This window comes from Syngnathus leptorhynchus, chromosome 9, assembly GCF_054491065.1.
Source record: "Syngnathus leptorhynchus isolate UIUO chromosome 9, UIUO_Slep, whole genome shotgun sequence".
Lineage (NCBI taxonomy): Eukaryota > Metazoa > Chordata > Actinopteri > Syngnathiformes > Syngnathidae > Syngnathus > Syngnathus leptorhynchus.
Window position 1 is genome coordinate 12688304 of NC_141203.1, and position 22236 is coordinate 12710539.

General features: G+C 44.7%; 1 protein-coding gene and 1 long non-coding RNA gene across 3 annotated transcripts in view; one reads left to right on the forward strand and one right to left on the reverse strand.

Annotated features, from left to right (window-relative positions):
* The window catches only part of LOC147051333 (uncharacterized), a 33284-nt gene extending 13316 nt beyond the window's left edge, over positions 1-19968 (forward strand). Inside the window, exons 2-5 of the long non-coding RNA XR_015067261.1 lie at positions 10836-11032; positions 14200-14317; positions 18781-18929; positions 19139-19968. This is a non-coding gene — a long non-coding RNA (uncharacterized LOC147051333). The remainder of the gene's footprint in view (positions 1-10835; positions 11033-14199; positions 14318-18780; positions 18930-19138) is intronic.
* Positions 8093-21682, reverse strand: wnt10a (wingless-type MMTV integration site family, member 10a). 2 transcript variants are annotated; one of them, XM_085920319.1, is made up of 4 exons: positions 21233-21682; positions 19667-19927; positions 17633-18006; positions 8093-9453 (listed from the first exon to the last, which is right to left on the reverse strand). In XM_085920319.1, the coding sequence occupies exons 2-4, from the start codon at positions 19815-19817 to the stop codon at positions 8917-8919; spliced, it is 1062 nt and encodes a 353-aa protein (XP_085776445.1). In that variant the 5' UTR covers positions 19818-19927; positions 21233-21682; the 3' UTR covers positions 8093-8916. The 2 variants fall into 2 exon arrangements, with proteins under 2 accessions (XP_085776445.1, XP_085776444.1); XM_085920318.1 differs by having other exon boundaries at positions 19667-19932; positions 21233-21681.
* Positions 21683-22236: the final 554 nt, after the last annotated feature.

Here is a 22236-nt window from a genome sequence, read left to right on the forward strand (position 1 = left end):
TCTGACCCAAAATATCTTTCGGGAGCCGTGTGAACTTTGTATCGAGCTCCATGATATGAGCACATTGGAGAATATTTTCTCCTTTCTGAAGCTAGATAACGTGCTTGAAGTCCTCCGACGTTGGTTTTGCTAAATCAGGTCTGCACATGCAGAAGGGGAGAGCACTCAACCATCATGATGGATTGAGAATTTTAGATTTTCATTGAGATAACAATAATAATTCCTTGAAATGGATAAAAACTTTATGGATCACTTTTGAGACAATTTGATGAAATCTAGTGGGTGTTTGAGCCACTTGAGATTCCCAAAGCCTGGAGTTATTTTCTAAAGAATGATGATGACCCTCTTTGACCTCACAAGGGGTCAAACCTACTTGAGCGCTCCTAAACTCTGAGCCGCTCGGTAATTTAAGCAATAAACCAGCCCATGATTGTGAGAGGGTGTTAATTGGCGTGTCATGTGGCCAATAACATCCAGCTGAGTAACCGTGCAACCACACAAATACAAAATAAAAGAAAATAAACTATTTTCAATACTAAGGAATATTTTCATTCATATGATTTTTTTAAATATTATTTGATATACTTTTCTGCGTAGGCCTTTTGATATTTTTCAGCCCCCGATTGCTTAAAACGAAACGTTGAGGAACGTTGTTGAGAACCCGTTGGCCACCCAGATAACATTGCAGCCATTTGTTACCTTAACAAAAAAAAGGGCAATATTGAGTCAAGATCTCAAACAACATCTTCAGGTCAATTTGTCATCTCTGTGGCTCAGCGTGTCAACTTTCCTGTGAGAAATCCACCCCCCCCTTCCATCTGGATACAATTGTGTCATTAAGTCTTGGTCCCGCCTGCTAAATAGTCCAAAAGAACTTCTCCGAACCTGGAACGGTCATCTTCCCTTTGGACGACCGGAAGTAGGCCCTCGTTTGACCTTTGACCTCCCTTTAGCCCAACAAGGATGACTCAACGCAAACACCCCGCAGACTTTTACCGTAAGTCCAGGCGCTCGTTCCAGTAAACTTTGATATCGAGTGAAAGGCTTTGCAAACATCAACAGCTGCGGGGAGTTTCCAAGAAAGACTTAAAAAAAAAGACAAAACAACCTGGAATGGATTATAAATAACTTTTATAAATAACAAATTGTGATACCTAACACCTCGAGTGAATCAGAAGTTGAGCAATTTTGGGTTCCGTTCCACCGCCGGTTTCAAAATAATTTTCAGTCCGGATATGTTGACGAGATCTTTCTACTTTTATTTATTTATTTTTTAAATCTGAGTGGATAAGTTACGAAGACGGTCTTGGCCATTGAACTAATAATTTGCCGGGAGTCCTCAAAGTCCACATTGATTTGATGGCAGTAGGCCTCACCCTATCATTTAGCGTCAGGCGGGCGTTTCTTCATCAAAGTTGATGCGCCGAGCACATTAAGAGCATCTTGAAGGGCCACTAAATAAAAAACACGCTGGCACACGTTGAACTTTTGCTGAGAAATGACCGACGCGTCCAGTTCAGTTGGCTCGGCTCAGTTTTGCTTTTTTAAAAGAAAGGTGTGGACTGACATCACCTTTAGGTAATCTTTCTTTTTTTATTATTCCATGCCTTTCACTCCAATCGGACTTTTTTGACTTACAACTTGTCATTTTTAGCTCTCTTCCCCCACGCAGAGAATTAATTGAGGTTTTTTTCCTCCAATTTTTGTTGCGATTCCCGGCAAAGGCAAATATTGCTGGGCTAACGACCCGCTGCTGCCAGAGAGACATCAGAGGGACTTAGTCTGGATTTTAGTTCTAGAGGTGGGAACCACAAGGCAAACCTCTGCGGGTGCCGCATCCATCATCCTCGCGTTACTGCGATGGGAAGAGATTTCTGACCTCAGCGGCAGATGTGCCTGCCGGCCTCCCGTCGTCGCACATTTGCAATCCTGACTTTCATTTCTCGTCCGTCCGAGCATGGTGGACAAGTGCGACGGTGACAAGTCGTGTAAAACATAAGGTGAAATGTAGCTGTAAAAATTGTATTGTTTATGTACTTGCCGAAATAAAATAAAAAAAAAAAAACATATATTTTTTTTAGATAATTATAAAATTTTCCAGAGGTGGGGAGAGTAGTCAAAAGTTACTTTAGAATACAATGACTCAAGTAGAAAGAAAAAAAATCAAATAGTTAGGGGAAAAAAACAGAAGGTGAGGCTTAGAATATTGTGCCTCACCTGACTGCCAGTCATGACTGACATGTTTATAAATGGATCATGTAACACGTTGACATTTTATCTTCAATATTATTTACAAATAGTCGGGTTCAAGAAATTCGATACAAAATCAATTTGGTGCAATGTTGGCACTGATTTAAAAGCATTTCGGTCATCAAGCTCTGTCACGTTCCCCTTGACGTTGTTTGCTTCCCCTGCCGTCCGTCCGTCCGTCCGTCCGCCACTGTCGCTACCTCGCCGGGCTCTTTCTCACGCCTCGGCTGGAAAGTCCCCAAAGCGAAGGAGCAGCACCGGGAGCCTCGGCAGTGTTTGGGTCACACTGGTGAGGGGAAGGCACGCTACTGGCAGCTGGCCGACCACATGAGAGGACTTTTTCCCCCCCCCAATGTGTGCTCACTTGTGTGTGTGTGTGTATGCACAATAATAAGTGCCCTGCTGCCTGGGAGCCGCAAAGCGGCAGCTGCACGGGCGCGGAGATTACAGGCTTGCGCTGCGCTGGATGGCCCGAGCGAGCGGTTAGATGGATGGATGGATGGATGGATGGATGGATGGATGGAGAGGAGAGATGGACCACTCTGGGCCCTTGATGTCCAACATTTCAACACACCTGCCAAGTTGCGGAAGAACACAAAGTTTGATCGGACATCATTCACACAATCAGTCCGTTCGTCCGTCCGTCCAAACGTTCGGCCTCAGACCCGAACAAGGTTTTTCTTGGAAGGCGTCACGCTTAGGAATGACTGCTATGATGCCATCTCATGGCCGTCATTTCACAGCAGAGCTGGAGAGTCATTTCGGAGCCATTAACATATGTTATTTTTATTTCAAAGCACTTTTCGGCAGCACGGGTGACAAGGTATGATTACTCGTCACTTTTCCACTCAAGCGCACAAACTGTAATTACTGTCCATCACCAAAACTGTGAAAGTCAGACTTGGAAATGATCCTGGTGGGGGTAATTACGCTCCTTGGCATTTGTTCAAACAGACGACTTTTCCCACCTAGGGACTATTCAACTTCTTTTGTCTTTCAGAAGCCCTACTCGTGACTTATTTAGTAAAATCACGGTGCGGTTAAAGGAAGCCAAGTTGCTCTCGGATGCGCTCAAACCACATTCAAGTGAGACTCGCTTGCCATGTCGGCAAGATGTTGATGCCGAGGACGGGAACTGCCTGTCATCGCGTTTGTGTTTTCGGTTAGAGGTACCAAATGTTTCACCCCCCCCAAAAAATAGAACATGTAATTTATTGACAACGAGTCATTATTAGAATGAATGAAAGCATTTTTGTCATTGGACATCAGTTAAATGCAGGGACGATGATGTCATCGACCTCCCTCGTCCGGGAATGCAGGCCGCTCGATGGAACCCGACGACCTGGTCGCACGACATCGTCATCACTTTCGTTTTCGGCTGAAGAGGCAAAAAAAAAGATGGACTCGACTTCCACATTGACTCAACATGACGTTAGTACGTCGGCGTGGCCCTTCGTCGACCGTTCCGATACTTTCGTGGCCCCTTTCGGGGGAAAAAAAATCGTCCGCCCCCGCTGTAGGCCCCGCGGCTTCGCGGGAGAGGAGGAAAGGAAAGGAAAGGAGGCAAGTATGCCAGGAATGAAGCGTAAGCTCGGGATGGCAGGTCTGTGCAGGGACAGCGTCAGCAATGAACTGGCCCGGAGGCATATCTGCACAACGTCTCCCTCCGCTTCTGCTCAAAGAACTCGCTACTGAATAAATTGAAGCTAATCGACTCGCTCGTTCGCACACCCAAGATGCTCGGTCGCGCTTTTTTGCTCCTGTCAGCAAAAATCATCTCAAAATCGCTCATTTCAAACGCTTTGTGCCGAAAATCAAATTCCGCCACGTCTCGATGTTGCGCTTCGTGACTCGGCAGAATTTAGTCATCGCACCTGCGAAGGAACACATTCTCTGGTGGGCAACATGACGTCATCATTCTTTCATGTTGCACTTATATGGAACAATTCCTCTTCTCTAGTCAAGCCAAGTTAATGGAGTGGTCCAAATCATAAAACGTCCAGGCCATATCCTCGTCTAACAACTCACCCCCAAGATCAACTAAAATAAAAAAAATAAAAAAAAGTGACAACATTAGCAACGTGTGCGGCCTTTTGCTTCCATCGGTCGAGACTGACAAAGAAGAAACAAAATTGTAATAGTACAAAACAATAATGGCCGTAATTATCATAATGACAGGCGTTTGGATGACTCCGGAAAGCCGCTGAAAGAAAGATAACAGTACAAATCACGGCCGCCCCGTCCAATTTATGATCCCGTGATGGAAATTTAATGAACTGTCAAGTATCAGCTGACAAATATTGTTTCATGACTCCGTGATTTTGCTGACAGAGGGCGAGGAAAATGAGGGCAACCTTACTATTGTTGCTTAGGGAAATGTGTGTGTGTGTGTGTGTGTGTGTGTGTGTGTGTGTGTGTGTGTGCAGACAGCATCACATACCAAAGAAATTTGCATGCATGTACGTACAGTACGCCTTGGGATACATTTTTTGGGAGTAGTGTAATAATCCTAACATTGCTTTCATGGACAAGGTTAAATGGAGTTCGATGAAACGATTCTCCGTCCGAGTAAAATTCAAGCCGGTATCGGCGACACCGAATCATTTTCGATACTTTGTGCAATGGTGAATAAATAATGAGGCATTTTGTGTTTCTCCTTCAAAAACCTCTTTTCATCGCCAAATCATGGCCGCCGGTGATTATTACACTGAGCTGAACTCCAACAAGTTGTTGTTCATTTCTTTGTGGCCATATTTCAATTTTGACACCTCCGATGGCGACGTTCACCTCACAGCACCTCGACATAAAAGTCTGGCTTGCGGTAAGGCCCGAGGTGTTTCACGAACCTGGTTGTGTTGGCACAACTTCTTATTCTGTTTCCACAAACATCATGTGACGAGCTGCCGTGACATCAGTGAGCCAGACAGAGATGGAATAACCGACTGAACGGCGTTGCGTGTTACGCGCCAGAAAAAGTAGTTCCCAACAAATGTGCCCGAATCGGGCCTGAAATGCGTTTTGCAAAGCCTCACAAAACTCAACCTTGGCCTCATTTGTGGCAATTTGAAGGATTTTGTGCTTGAATTGACCCATCCCCCCAAAACTTTATTCGTTCTAAATTAAGTGACAGTTTTTCAATTCCCCCCCAAAACTTTATTCGTTCTGAAGGGAGTAACATCTTTCAATCCCCCCCTAAATTTTATTCATTCTAAATTGACTGACATTTTTCACCCCCCAAAACTTTATTAGTTTTAAATTGAGTGACATTTTTCAACCAGCCCTCAAAACTTTATTCGTTCTAAAGTGACATTTTTCAATTCCCTCCAAAAAACTTTATACGTTCTAACGTGAGTGACATTTTTCAACCCATCCCCCCCAAAACCTTATTCGTTCTAAAGTAAGTGACATTGTGATGTTCCAACTGGTGGATGAGACTTTAATGTATTTAGAAAAAGCAGTTCCAATGCCCAAATTCGTCACGTCCTTTACGTTCCGTGGACAAGCAACACTTCTCGGACAGCGTGCGGCCGGCCGGCCAGCCGGCCAGGGATTTCTTAGCCCTCTTCCATTTATAGCTTTGACCTACATCGATCAATATTTTACAAAAGCATTTTCTCGACACCGCCGCCCCCGCCGGCAGGCTCGGTAAAAGTAGAACTCGGATCCGGTGGAGCAAATGTCGTCTTGGGTCAAGCAGAACATGTTGCAAATGGTGTTAAAAGCATGTTCTTGTTGGCCTCCCTCGCTCAATAATGAATAAGAGAACTCGCACAAAAAAAAAGAAAACGATCCCCGTTTCCTTTTCGATCCTTCCCAGGCGGGAGAGGCCATGAATTAGTAACGCAGATCAAACTGTAGCGTTAGCGCAGATCAAGTATTTGTAAAGAAGCTGAAAGCGCTACGAGAGCGGCCCGCTGAGATCATGCGGACCTGCGTGGCGTGTTCGCGCTCTTCCAATTTTAATGAAGCGACTCGACAACACCGATGAATTAGTCAAGGGCGCACGCCGACTATCTTTAGACGCGAGTCTCAGCGGCGATTTTCGACAAGCCGCGACAATGTTTCAAATACACGACTCGCCACCTTCAAAAAGTCGTCGGCGGACAAGCTGTGGAAAATGGAAAGCGCTTGGAGACGAGTTGCACGCGAGCTTGCAATTTAAGAATCCACTCGCTGACAACCTGTTTGACGGCACGCAAAGTTATTTTTGGCAAAATCACATATTTCCGCTAAAGTAAAGAAAGAAAACTTTTTTTTTTTTCTTCCACGCAGACAGGCGAGTTCATACCGAGGGATTACGACATCTCATTCACCGTCATATTGTTGTTTTAGCTCAAGTCGAGAGTTTCAAATAATCCGATCCTGTTCCAAATGATCGTAAAAGGAAAGACGGGTTGTTTTACAAACAATCACGCACACCTTGGCACTCACATCAACTATTTAACAAGATGAGATGAGGAGCGCGTGATCAAACTTTGATGGCACTGAAAGATGCACGACACATGCTACACTCGATGTACAGATGGCAAAAATGGGAAAGCTGACTCTCCACACACCATTTTTGGATAAGAATAGAATCGCCTGACTTGAACGCTTTTTTTTTTTTTTTTAGCTGTTTGCTTTGAAAGCGTATCTGGAGAATTGTTACACTTGATTCGGTGACTTCGTGGCTTCCCTGGAGGCGCGCGGGAGATAGAAATGAGTCAGGGAGGCTCAACAGGATTCCTCTCTGCACGCAAGCAGCAACTAGTACAAGCTAGCATGACCACGTGATGCTAGCTGGACCCCGGACTGAAAAGAAAAATGTATGTCGCATTGGAATATCATTTTTTTTACTTTCAAAAGTAAATGAGCGGCGAGTTGACGAAGAAAGAATCGAAGTGAGATTTGTCGACAGCAGATTTGACATTTATTAAGTCAGAGAGGCACTACGTAGATACACAAAAAGGACGTTCCCGGAGCAGGAGGGAAACAAGCAAGGATGAACCTGTGTCAAAAAGAAACCATTTCATATTTCTATGTACACACTCAAATGAAAAAAGTAGGAAAATAAAAATATTTCTATCTTAAATACTTCATGGACAAAACTTTACATAGCATACATAGGAAGGAAGTTTTGTGGACGCTTTGGGGTCACAGTAGGAAAAAAAAGTGAGATGGATAACGGCCGGATCGGAATAGAATGCGTATAGTGAAAGCTACCAAACACAAGTGAACTTTTTGTGACGTGAACGGGATATTTGTGAATGTGACCAAGAAATCTCTTGCATCCTTTTGGCGTCATTCCATCCTCATTTTTTTTTTTTTTTTACCAGGACAATCTTTATTGTTTTACAAATATTAACTTAATAACTTAGGTAACACACACAAACTGTACATTTCGGACAACACAAATAGTTCTCCCAGAGTCCTCTCGGATCGAGCCGTGCTTGTGCAAAAGCCAACAAAAGTAAGAAAGATTCCTGATTTGTTTTGGACACGGGCACAAAGCGTGACTGGGGAAACACGAAATATCCACAGGTGCGTTTACGAGGCTACTTTTAGCGTGTCAATGCGGTGACGAGCCTTTATTTACAACCCCGCTTTTGGAAACCATTCCCGGATCTAACGTGGCATGACAAAACGGCAAAGCGCCCCGCTTTGATTTCGCCATACTCAATTAAAAGAGCAGGAAATGCAGGTTCCAGTTGTTTGGCCCTGATAGCAGCGGCAATCAGATTATCAGATCTGGCCCGCAACTGTCTTAAAGACCTTGTCGAGGGAATTCGGACATTTTCTTGCAAACACGCTTGAAGACTGACAATGAGCGCTAAACTGTTTTCCGGCTTTTTTTTTTTTTTCAGAGTTGGCCGTGAGTGCACGCACGTCAACCAGACAGACAATTAAATCCAAATAAAAAGCCAAGAACAAATTGACATTGGGATAAGTGCTTCCACTTTAGAGTGCCTCGTTGTGCGCTGTGAGTGCACGCAGGGGAATGTGAGAAAGACTTGAAATGGAGTGAAGGGAGCCTCACTTTCTATATTTGGTATTTTTCTTGAATCATTCAAATGATTTCATGACTATTAGCACTCTTCTTGTCACGTTACAGGGCCTTGAAATTGTAGCTTGTCATCTTGTATTATTAAAACTCCTCTTTCCAGCCCTGCCTCTACAAGTCGTACATTCTGCTTTGGTCTCTTTTTTGCTTTTCCTTTCTCGCTAGAATGAACAAACGCAAGTCTAATCCGTAAAGACGCCAAAACGATGGCGACACTGACACCCCGACGTCTTTGTGCTCCAACAAATTCAGAAATATGACGTAAGATTCTTGTAAATGGTAGTGGCTGTGAAGCAAACCTTTTGTGGTGTTATTTTTATCTCGAGTGTGGTGCATCATTTTTTTTTTAATTTGCATTTATTGCTTTCCAAAACCTGATTGTATCTTAAGAAATGGAAAAACACGTCCGCGTTGGGCAGGTCGTGCGTGTGCGCACTTGCAAATGGATTTTGTTCTTCCGACGGAAGCTCTCGGCACTCCTCACGCATTTCCGCTCGAGGGTGCGTAAAAGACAGTCTTGGCCTCTTTCTCGTAACCAAACGGGGGTCTTTGAAAGTGTTGTTTTTTTTTTAATTTTTTTCTCATCTCCCCATTGTTTTCTTTCGGGTGCCCCGCCATCCCCCTCCTCATTTGCACACGCTGACCCACTCTGTGATCCGGCACTCTTCGCACACCACGTAGCAGCACCAGTGAAACTTGCAGTTGCAGCGTTCGCTCCGCGTCTGCTGCAAGATGTTGTGGCCTCGCCCGCAGCACAAACTCTCGCAGTTGTCCATGCCCGGACTGGTCTTGTTGCAGATGCGACCCTGAGTTCCCGCCGAGTCCGAGCCAAGGTCCCGTTCGCAGAAATCGGGGGACTTTTCAAAGTAGACCAGGTCATTAATGCCGGGCCTCCTGCGGTGCGCGTGGTGGTGGTGATGATGATGATGATGGTGGTGGTGATGATGGTGGTTGCTGTGATGGTTGTAGTTGTTGTGGTGCGAGTGATCCAGCTGGCCGGTGTTGCGGTTGTGGGCCTTGATGAGGGTGGCGATGTGGAAGCGCTCTTTGAGGATGGAACCCACCACCCGGAACTCGGGAGTCACCTGCCAGCAAGTCTTCAGCTGGCAGCTTCCTGACGTCCCGTGGCACTTGCATTTCCTCCTCATGTGATCCAGCACCACCTGGACAGGAGAGAGAGCAAAAGACCTTGTCACATTTCACATTGTTGTTTGGAGAGGAAATGTCTTCGAGATGTTTGCGAGGTCAAATATAACAAAACGAAAAAAAGTTGCCCCCAGGCAGAGGCTGCATATTTCCTCACCTGGATGAATGAATGAACAGCAGGTGAAAGACTGAAACAGTTACGGGAAAGGGTTTGATTTATCTGTTTGACATGAGCGTTTAAAAAAATGAAAGGGAAGGAAAACGCCCACGTGAGCTACAGCGCCAAGGTCAATAATGTTTTGTCACGTCAGTGCGAAAACGAGCCTCAGCCTAAGAATGAGAAGCTAGCAGACCACCTGTCGAGACGGCGGTGGGTGAGCAGAGGAAAAAATAATATATATATATTTATTTTTTTTACTTTGGGATGTCAGTAAAGCAAGACAATTTTAGCGACCAACTCACTTGACAAGTTTTTATTTTTACACAAAAAAAGCTTGTTTTCTCCGCTTTTTTGTCTGAAACCGTTATTTTGCCAATGACTACTACATTGAAAATAGGAAGAAAATAAGCTTTTTTTTTCTGGCGAAAGAGCTGACTCTTTCTTTTGGTAGATTTAATTTGTGTCACTGAATAATATTTAGCTCAGTCAAAGTGGTGCTGGCAATGTGCAAGCAACTTTTCCAAAACTAAAAAAAATATATATATACACAGTATATATTTTTCAATGGGATGATTCTTGATGGTAAGCGTGACCTTGGATGTATTTTTGTCGCTATCACTCATCAAACTGGCCAGAAATGTCAGGCATGGGAAAGAATGAGCAATCTTTTGGTTCAAGCCAATAAACAAACGGAATGGAAGATGCCCACAAATGCGTCGCAGGATAACCCAGACTAACCAGTACGGCTTTGGGAATAAACATCTCGAGTGTTGAAAAGACATTGTGATGGGCACGTAGTACGTCTGTGAGGGTTTTTTTTTTTTTTTGGTAAACATCAGTGTAATGACTTTAGCAGTGTTGGCACAGGGTTCCGATTGCAGTATTTGCTGGAGTTTTTCAGGGCAGATTCAACCCCAGAATCACAAACACGGCGGACTTAAACACACGGCAAAGTCTGTAATCATAAAAAGTCACCAGCCCACTTTGACTTGAAAGAGTCCGACTGACCTACTGTCGCAGTCGTAATTGCATCCACATTGCTACCGTTTGATGGTACGCTCGCAGTGGGGAAGAAAAAAAAAAACAAAAAAAACTCAAGCATTGTTGTTGGAGGTTTAAAGCAAACAAGATTCAAACTTCTGCCTTTGGCTTTGAGAAAGGAGATTACAACATCTCCATGAAAACTGGAGTTTAGTTTAGGACACATTTATTAATTGTTTTTTTTTTTTTTTTTTTTAGATGTGGCTTGGCAAGAAGTTGAAAGGAAAGGCATTTGATGTACAACAGGTAGTCCAAAATGAGAACGCCGCCCGCGCTTGCTCCACAAGCCTTGTGTCAGAATGTCATGCGAGGTGCTCATCCACTCTGCAAAAGCTTGCTGGGGGCATTTTCTTCAAGTCAAAACATCTCAAGTCAAGTTATGCATCTTAGTGAAGGTGAGATGCTATTTTAAAGGTGACATTGCATGCAAAATAAACTTTCTGATAGCTTATGTATCTTTTTGATTAGTTTTGGATTGAACTGCATTTATTTTCACCCCCCCCAAAAAATATATATATGAATATACCCCAAAAAATTATATATATATATATATATATATATATATATATATATATATATATATATATATATATATATATATATATATATATATATATATATATATATAAAAATATAAATCGAAAATAATTAGGAGGGTGGAACGGATGAATGACTTTTCCATGCATTTAAACGGTAAACTTAATTTGATTTCTGAACGTTTGGAGTTACAAACGGGGTCACCGATGGGATGAAGTTCCTAACTTGAGATAGTACTCTGACGCATGGCTTCACAATGCTCGTCGACCGAAACGATGCTTCTCCTGGCGGACCGCGGTTGGAGACAAACATCTGGCGACTTTTAATTGGCTTGCAGAGTGAGACAGAGGCGTCTATAAAATAAGCCCAGACGGAGATGAAAGGCCACATGCTGGGAGCAGATTGCCACTGCAGGATGCAGGATGCTTCGGTCGGTCGGGCTGGCGGCCGGCTGCGAGGCTCCGAGGCCCGCTACTGTGCGCCGATCACCGAATGAACTCAGAAGTAACGCTTCCTCACTTAGTGTTGTTATTGTAAGCATTTGTTTCATGACATCACTCCAAAACCTCTACTGCTAATCTGCTCAAGCGTACTTGATACTTTTGATTTGACAAGAATTGATCCGAGTTGCGCATTTGCTCTCTCGTCGACGAGATATGCCCGTTGGCGCCGTTGAGTAATTGCAGCGATTATTTGTCCAACAAGCAAAACGCAAGGAGGCGGTTTTCAGCATGCGGGTGCCTGTTGGCGTTCTGCGTCGTTTGCGTGACGGCAGCACGCCCAAGGTGAAATCTTGCCACATTCCTGTTAACCTGGGGCCTCACCTTGCTACAATGAGGGAGGAAGCATTGTTACCGTGCCCAGGTTGAATCTTTTATTCCCGTGATAAAGACCGATATTGTCAGCGTCATTTTAGAACAGCCACCGCAACAGATTCAGAGTCCGATCGCCTCGATTCCACTTTTGGGTGGAGTCTTCTTTGTTTTGTTGTTTTTCTAGACAGCCGTGGGCACCAATGGGCGTTTGCGCCGTTGTTGGAGTGAACACTGCCAACTTGATTCTCAGCCAATCTTGTTATATTTCTTTTAAAGTGAGCGCAGGAGATGCCTACTCTCTACATGGCAGAAGTCAATCATGGGAAGATATGTTAAAAAGATCTCCACTTGCACAGTAGCGTGTTTGGAACGGAATCGCCAGTCAATCCCTGCGTCATGGTGACTAAGTAGTTGAGAGAAAATCTGTGTCCGCTGTCCCCAAAGCGCCCGCTGAACAACTTCTGGCTGGCTTTAAAGCCCGGCAGAGAGCCGTGCCGATAGCAAAGCACACAAACAATCCCGCAGCGGTGCGTGAACATCACTTGAAACCAAGCAAACGCTTTGCTTCAAAAACAAGCACGAGCTGTTCACGCGAGCTCAACGGCATATGGAGCCAATGCAGTCACGCACATTCGACTGCACGGCCGGGAGTGCAGCGGGTTCGAGTGTGTGTGTGTGTGTGTGTGTGTGTGCCCACTCAGTGTCCACCACTCTCATTTAGAGACTGTAATAAAATGTTATTACCAGCATAAGCGCTTCCACCTGTTGCGAGTTTACCATGAAGCGCTCGTGTCAATGCACGAGTGTGAGTGAGAAAGTGCAGTCCGAAAGGTGGAGTGTGTGTGTGTGTGTGTGTGTGTGTGTGTGTGTGTGTTTGAAACACATCAACCGCTCCAGTGATAAGGCCAAGGGAGTCGACCACACAGTCTTTTCTTTTGAATGGCTCTTGGGTGGCAGCTGAGTCGATTCATGAGTCAATTCATGAACGCAACTAATCACAGCTCAGCCCCAATGAATCATGCTGATGATCACTTTCATTTTTTAATTTTTAATCTGTTTAGTTTCATTGTAATCATTTTGGAATTCTTTTATTTAGTTTAGTTTTATTATTTAGAATTTTTATATAAAAATATTTGTGAAGTGCAAGATTTCTCGCCACTAGTTATAAATATTTTGAGACAGCCGATCGGACACCTAAAGCTAATGATGCTTAGCTATATTCTCATCCACAGTACAAAGTCAGCTAGTCAACTAATGGGTCAAACCCCTATAACCGAGACCAGAACAAATTCTCTCATCAACTAACAGTGGAATCCGGCCGCCTTGTGACGATGTCACATTATGATTTGAGTAGAAGAAATTGATGACCGGATTAATTGAGAAGTGCGCCAAAAGGACTTTATCCATTTGCATCGTCAATAGCAGACACTTTACACAAGAAGCGCGTGGTTCCTTCCCGTAAAAAAAGCCGTAACGTCTCTGGCTCTTGGCCTCCAGTCAAGCGTTGATGATGAATGGTAATTACCACAAAATGTTTGCCAGTAACAAAGTACACGGTTGCACTGTCACCACCTGCCTAATGAAGATACAGGACTCAACAAAACGCCGGGCCGGGCAGAGCTCCCCCACGTTACGTACGAGCTTAGCAAGCATTTTGTTTGGAGGCGTGTTGCGGAATGATTGAGGTGGGCCCGTGAAAATTGAAACTATTTCACTTGGCTGTGAAGTTTATAGCCGCGGTGAAGTGCTACCTTGCTATGCGCAGATGTATATCATCCGGTTATGAAAAAGCCATTCCTACTCACTTCGGAGGTGAAGTTTGTTTCGCATCATTGCAAATTGAATTCTCACAGGCATAACGACCGTGATTCGAACACAAACGGTGCAGCAACATATAGACCGACAATATGACAATACTCACGGGCAGTAGTTGTGAAAGTCTTCTTTGTTTACGTGAGTGCATTGATTATACTGCCCACTAGTGGCCGAGTTGCACTCCAGCAGGCGTGATGCCCAATTCTTTATCGTCATTGTTTGAGTTGTATAAAAGATTATTTTACAGTGTGCTAATTTCCTTTGAATCACAAAATTGATGATGTTTTGCGGCTGCTGGAACGAATGGTCATTTCCAAACAAGTCCCAATTTTCAATGCATATATCTACACTTAACTATGAATATAAAAAATATTTCCCCTTCCGCTTTCTTTCAGGCATTATGGTTGCAGCTGAGCTGTCTGTCAATGATCCCGTTCAGATCCTGTTGACTCCAATGTGCATGGCCATGAAGGCAAAACACTTGACCTGCATCTTCAAACCACGCCACGTTATGTAAGTCACTTCCATAAAGCTCAAGTGCAGTTACACAACCCTCCTTAGAATTCTCAACACATTTTTATTTCAATAACTCAACATAAACAGCCGTATTATCTTTGCAAAGGCAGAATTGTGCGTACAGCTGGATCCTATTAGATCCTGCAGGTGTACCTAATATTGCGCTCAGTGGCTGGAGCCATTATTTCAGCCGAGTGGCATTTAATATATATATATGTATGTTTTTACTGTAAAGTACGTTAATAACATTCTGACATCCTGTTTGAAAAAAAAAAATCATCTGCTCCTGGCATTATTCATTTCTCAACATATGAGAAGCATCAGAAGCACGCAACGTTCGGCCAGCCGGCCCAAAAGGCTTTCCACTTTCCAACCTTGCTGTTTGAAGTCCAAAATGTTTTTTGCAGGATTCTAAACATCTGTCTCCAAACTGCAAGCAGCCACTAATTAGGACTAAAAACAAGACGGGACGTCGTGAGAACCCTGGGGTGGGCATGAGGGGACATGCACACCCCCGCTGAGAGAACCGCCGCATTCCTCCGCTTGGGAGTCGGGCGGGCGAGCCAGCGAGCGAGCGGCTGGAGGGAGCAAGGTGGTAGTCGCGGGTCGAGGGGGAAAGACATACCGGGGGCATTCTTTTTATTTACTCACCTGGGACTATTTTACTCGAAATCAAGAAGCTGAGTGCCTGCGTGCGTGTATGAGGTCTCAGAGGTATTTCTTCCAATGTTCTTCACCAAAAGCAAAAAGTGGACGTAGCAAAAAGTCAATCTTGGTCCAATGTGTCTTTAAAATCTTGACCCATTGGACGTGATGTCACTGATACGGATCATATAGTATGTTAATGCAGGATTGATATCCTGTACACTGATGACTATCAAAGAATAAGTTAGCATAGCATTAGCAGTATTAGCATTGAAACGGCGTCGCATCAACGTCTGAAGGGATTCTTGCCGGTGCTTTAGCTAGTTAGCTTGTAGTGCTAATGACGAGCTCTTGTGTTGCTGTAGGCAGATAACAGATTTAAAAAAACAAAAACAAATGATAATTTGTTGTTTATTAGGGTTCAACTAATAATTGGCGCATGTGAAGCTGTTATTGGACATCACTCCCTCTAATTGCAAGCATGACGTCATCGATAAAAATGCCTTCGACTCGACTTTCTTTAATCGCTAAATCACAACCTAGTTACCGCTTTCTTTTGACTTGCTGGCAGTTGAGGATGTCGAAATGTTTCAAATAATTCAACAGCCTCCAGGAATGGATTTTTTTTTTCTTTCCCCCCCATCTCGTATGCAAACTTAAGGTCATAACCATTTGGATATTTTGGAGCCGATTCCAACTGCGCACTCCGATCAAATCTCTGAAACCAGAACAGAGCACGCTAAGGAGTGAATTGTTCAGACGCCTCATTAGCCTTGGGCGGCCCAGCAGACATGAGCCCTACTGACCTGCGAGTCTCAGAACATTACACATCGCAAGACAAATGATTCCTTTCCTTGGCTCGTGAGGACATGACTACATGTTACATGAGCCCCCACACAAGACTGACACCCAGTCCACAGGGCTGCTTGAAACTTGAAGTCACCTTCTCAGAAATGGCAACAGTTCTACTTTTACAGTCCGATGTTGTTCTTTTGCGATCTTGTGTTTTGTCTGCATAATCAAGAGGACCAGAAGTCAACTGATGGAAAGATTCAGACTCAAATGACTCGGGAGGAAGTCGGAAACAATGTGCCATAAACAGCCGCTCCTTTGCTCTGTTGCGTCGTCACGGCTTATCTCCGCCAATTGCGGCGCCCTGGGGCACCAAACCAATTATCAAAGTTAGCTTAGTCAAGATATACTTCAATTACAACGGCTAAAGACGGGGAATATACGGGTTGACATTTCTTTTTCAAATTGCAGTAGACCAGAAAAGAAAGCCAACAATCATGTTTATTTAAGTTAGGGAAAAAAGTATTAGCAGCCTCTTAATTGTTTTAAATTGTTCAAAATATAATGCAGTGAGGGATTAGTTTGATCAAAGACATTTTGTCAAGGTGCCTCAAAATTGAATTACTAAACGCCAGTGAACTCACGAAAGTGAAGATGCATTTTCTGGGAGTAGTCATAGCTAACTAACTAACTAGCTAGCTATACCTAACTAGAGCAGCCACCGTATAGCTAGCTAGCTAGGGCGGCCACCATAGAGCTGGCTAACTAGAGCAGTCACCATTTAGCTAGCTAGAGGTTTTTCATCCCATATGAGCGCCGCCACATAGTACACAGCATGTCTCAGCATTTCTCTTCAAACGTGCGATTTCAAAACAAATCTCTCAGTCCACTTTACAGAGTCTTTAAGTGCAACTATAAAAGTCAAGTATAGATGTGTTTTCGCCCTGCCGACTGCTTTCACTTTGTCTTGACACGCTAACCGAGGTGACGGAACGTGACCATCGGCGCACGCCCGCAAACCAGGCAGAAATAAAACCCGGACAACTTCGAAAGTTGATCACTTTATCTGACAAATGGGGAAATGACAAAAGTTCCACCTAAATGTGATCGTCAAAACCAGGCCTGAAGCTAAATAGCCACCGTAGGTAAGGGAAACGCTTTGCTATGTTTCAGGAACTTGAAATCCAAATGATCAAATGACAGCACGAGAAGGAGCTTGATATCAAAGCCGTCAGAAGAGAAGCTGTCGAACCACTTGATGCTTCCCGTGGCTCCCCGTCCTCAGGGGAACTCCCTTGATTGTAATGTGGCTTCAATCTTTATTTTTGCCCAACTACATCGCGCAATCCTGTTTTCGGAAGACAAATGATAAATAATAATTTGGAAATCGTCAAGCGGCAGAAACAGGTGGCGGCTCCACTTCTTGTTTTCCCAATGGCGGCCGCTTCATTGTGTGCGTGTGTGCGTGTGTGCGCGTGTGTGTGTGTGTGTGTGTGTGCGCGTGTGATAGTTTATAGCCTTCATTTATCTTGGAATGATGCGCTTCAGGTGTTTTGCACCTTAACAGGAACCAAAGACATGTTTGTGCAAAGCAAAGAAAGGATTTTGGGTGCATCTACAGCGCATATAAAAAGTCTACACACCCCTGTTGAAATGCAATTTTTCCACACGTGCTGGGGTTGGATGAAACTATGGTTGACTGCAATTCCAAACAGAAAATAGCAAAGAGCAGGGACGGTGCCACTTTTTTTTAAGACAGATACCGAAACGTTTTGATACCAAGTGCGGATACCGAAAATGTGATCAGCGGCTGGTATCGGAGTCCTTGAAATTGATAGCGATACTGGTTATGGACTGTCATTCCCGTGGACTCACCTGTCTGCCGACTCGATTGTTATGAAGCCTCATCCGAGCGTGGATGTCCCGGTTGGTCTCGCGGGCGTCCAGGAAGTCCCGGGAGAATTTTTCCCCAAACTCCACGTCGGGACTGCAGCCGCCCCACTCCCAGGAGTCCTGAGGTCCCGGCAGCTCGGCGGGGAAGTGCTCCATGACGCCGTGTACCATCCCCTTGCCTCGATTGATGGCCTCCAGCTGCAAGCGTTGCAGTTTGATGCGGAAGGCCTCCTCGTCGCCGCGCCGCTTCTCGTCGCAGCTGCAGGCCTTCAGCTTGCCCATGGAGCAGGCGTTGGCCACCGCGTGCACCACACCCGCCGCCGCGATGGCGTAAGCGAAGGCGCTCTCTCGGAAACCTGTCGGGACGAGAGCGCCCAAACAAATCTTTTGTCAGCCTCATAAAGGTCATCGAGGCCATTCGCTTGAACCCGAGACACTAACGACACGATATTGCAAAACAAACGGACTTTCCTCTCTTTGGCTAAGGAGACGCAGATGATTTGATTTGGGTCTAAAATCAACATAGCAGCAGCAGCGGGAAAACAGGAAAACGTGTGGGACAGCCACAATTAAGCCTTGCTTTGTCCCTGAGGAGCAGCTGAGCTTAAACAGACCTCCATCAGAGGACACGCACAAGAAGCGGCCATTGTTCCGTCCGCCTATCGCAGGATATTCAGTCAGCGGCCAGCTGTGCTCTCACATGGAGCCTGTCCTGACGACCGAGCACCAAATAGATTCTTTATCTTCGCATAGATCCGCCGGAGCTTTTTTAGACATTCTTATGACTATTCTCCATCGTGAATCCAAACGGTGAGCAAAAAGTGTGTTAATTGAGTCGACGTTTAAGGTTTACAAGACAGTATTTGCTAAATGGTCTTAATCAGTGATTCCCACTGTAACACACACACCGGCACACACACCTCCACACGCCACCTCATGAGATTTGGATAGCACTTAGGCTCTGCCTCATACATAGAAAGCCCGTTTCAGGCACTGAGCCGGCCTGGAACGAGGGAACAAATCAATCTAAGAAATAATTCACCGACTGCGGCATGCCCGGCTGAACTGATGGCTGAGGAAGTGGCAAAATGAATGAAAGATTCAAGGGAAACTGTCACTTTGTGTTACAGAAACCAACGGAACTGCTTTAGGCCTTTGCCGCCGAGAGTTGGCAAAGTGCTGAGAGGAAATTTCGCACTGGCGAGGGAAGTAAAAAGCATTAGAAGCAGGCTCGCCCTGCCCTGCCCGCGGGAAGACGGCAAAGTCGCAGAAGCAAGAGGTATTCCCCTATTTCGGTCTCTTCCTGTCTCCAGGCGGCTTTTAATGCAAGATATTTAGCATCATATCATATTTGGAAATCATCGTGAAAAAAATAGAATCATTTGTAACACTTATGAAATTTGTCAGCTGATATGGCCTTGTAAATCTGATTACGGAGCGTCTAAGCTGTCATCAAATCTCGCTTAACGAAAATGATCAACCCTTCAGAAATGATTTCTCCCGAGCGGCGTGGACGCCAGGACGCGTCGGTTTCAAGGCACTCGACGTCCAAAAGTGTGCAAAATGCGCCGCTCGTCAATCTTGCCCCCCTCCCAACCCCCAAAAGGAAGCGAGCGGATGCCCTTTCCAGTCTGGGGCGGAGATCCGCTTTCATCCTTTTGTAGCCAACTTGTAAAGACTTCAAACGACGCCTGAGGAAACTGATCTGCACCAAGTTTGGTAATCTGCAGGTGACCAACTTTTGAACTCCGCTCATCTTTTGTGCGAACCGCTGACAGCAAAGCAGCGTGGGGCGGCGGTTCCAAAGTAGGAAGGGAGTCAGCGGAGGTAATCGCCAGCCACGTGTGTGTGTGATTGGCTCTACCTCGCTGGCGCTCTCAAACAAGAGGAAACATGATCTTCTTTGACTGTGGACAAATAGATGACACTAACATAAAGTATCTTCACCCAGGCGTGGAGGAATCACATCCGTGTGAAGTTGAGTGTGAAACCTCGGAGCGAGCGCACGCGTCTGACCTCTCTTGAAAACGATGCTGTCGTAGGGTATTTTGTTCCTGGTCTCCAGGCTGGAGCAGTTCCAGCGGTGCCCTCGGAACTGGTGCTGGCACTCGTGGATGGCGATCTGGATCCCCTGGATGGCTGAGGCCGTCACGTCCGGGTTGCGCATGCACACCCCGAGCTGGCGCCGGGTCAAGCCCGGTAGAGTCAGGCACACCGTGTTGGCGTTGAGGATGGGGTCGGTGTTGGGCAGCTTCAGGCCTAAGATTTCGTTGGAGTCTACCCTGCGTGGGAAACCGGGTCATGTGATCACATTTGGGTCAACGACATCAGCTGCGGATCATGTCAGGCAAAATGCTCAAGTGTGTGTGTGTGTGTGTGTGTCGGCGCGGGCCCGGACACACGACCCGGAGCGTGGCTGCAGGCGCACACGCACATCTGCACATGCTTGACTGTGACTTGACATGCAGCTGGAAGTTTTGCACACTCCCATATTTCATCGGCGCGTGCGTACGTACGTGTGTGCTGGAAGCCAATTAGAGAACAAACGGCTTTTGTGTTTGCTACGGAATTAAAAAAAAAAACAGGAACCTTGGCCAGATATCAAAGCGCGTTAGATGTTGATCATCTGTGATGGTGGCGTTTGCTTTTTTGATCGCGCGCCCTCAGCTGTAATTCCATTTGGGCGTCTGTTACTACCTGTTGCGTTTCCTGCTCGGAGCCGAGGCTTGTTTCGACAGCTCTTTCCCCAGCGTAACGTCTAATTAAGAGAAACATTGTTTGAGAAGGAGGGGTGCACGGCCGACCACGTAATTGGCCGTGGATAATAAAGCCACCCCAGACCTAATGATTATTTTTGCTATGATCAATTTTCAGCAGGGGTGCACACCTCAGTCTCAAAATGTTGCTTGTTTTGCACTTTGACAAAATGGTATCATCTAATTAATAGTACCATAATTACCTTTCATGATGGCATGGACATATTTCCGGGCTTTAATGACATTTAAAATCATTTAAAAAATTAATAATCAACATTTGATTATTTAAACCTGTTTTCATCCAGTATTGTACTTTTATACAAAAATAAGCCAAGCGGGGTCCAAAATTAAAAACAACAATTTGACTCAACTTTCTATGTTGTTTTGATCAAAACTTTGAAAATGGTGGGGTCAAAGTGACCCAAGCAGCTTCCCAAATCAATTTTGACCTAACAGTTTTATGGTTATATAATCATCCATTATCTGAACCACTTTACCCACAAAATTACCTTGAATCATTCTGCTGACGCAGTTTAGAGCGTAAATAACATCAAGTGTGGTACAAACAATAAGAAAGGAAATAAGTGAAAAATAAGAATAAATCAGTTTTTATGTCCAGGAAAACTTTACAAGTCCACTTCAGTTGTATTTTCATTGAGTCATAAGTTTTTTATTTTCCACCTATCAAGTCCCGTTTTGTTAATCAACCCTTAGACCTACTACGTTACTGTCTGCTGTCATGATGGTGGAACCGGGAGAGCTAAATTGTGGTTGCAAAAAAGTTTGAGGACCACGTCAAAGTGTCTTTTCAAAGACTTGAACTCACCTTTTGTCAAGCAGACAGAAAACCACCAAGACGCACGTGACTCGGATCAATGAGTGTTCCATTGTTGACCAAAAAAAAAAAAGTTTTCAAAAATAAAAGAAGAGAGAGAAACAAGGATGTTGACAAGAGGTAGTCCAATATATTTCGAGCACAAAGTTGAGTCGAGTCAAAGACGAGAGAGGTCCTGCGGTCCACATGTGGCCACCAGCGGCGGGAAACTCATCAATTCTCTGACGTGTGAAAAAGAAGTGGGAAGAAGAAGAAAGAAAAAAAAAAAAGTCGCTACTTGTCACACACCTGCGTGCACATGCGCGAGTCCCCCAAAAAGTCCCTCACGTAACATCCCAAAAGGAGCAAGGAGAGACAGACAGCACCGCACCGCACCGCACCGGCAAAATTGACAGCAACGATATACTTGAGATGTTTCCTCCAAACTGCTGCATGCACTTCGCGCTCCGCCAGCCCACTTCTTCTTTTTTTTTTTTTTTTTTTACGTCACACTTGAAGAAGGCGATTGTCGAGGAAGGTCAAATGTCTTGTTCGCAAAGGATAGAGATCCCAAATTAGATAAGAGCTTGCAGCGCAACAATTCAGCGCTCTCCTTACAATTTCGAGGATGGTGCAAAAAGTCCGACTACATCAACCAACACATGGCACAGTTTATTTTTTTAAATTAGTCATTCGTGACAGCGCTTAAAGATCCCGAAAGCTTTGTGTAACTCGAGAAGCATATTCTTCATATTTTCTGCCAGGCGAGGATGACTTCAGAGGGTCGACAAAAAAAAAAAGCGAGATCTGTGAACACTCTTTGAGGTGGGATTGAAATGAAGTCAGCTGATTTTGATAGCGCTATACTATCTGACACTTTCTCTTCAATAATCCAGTGGAATTTTAGAGCCCATTTTGGCCACTTTTTGCTTCATTCTTACCATATGAGTTGCAAAATGTGCCAATTTAGCTATTTAATGATCAAGTTGTAGAAATAATATGACTGAAAAAAAATA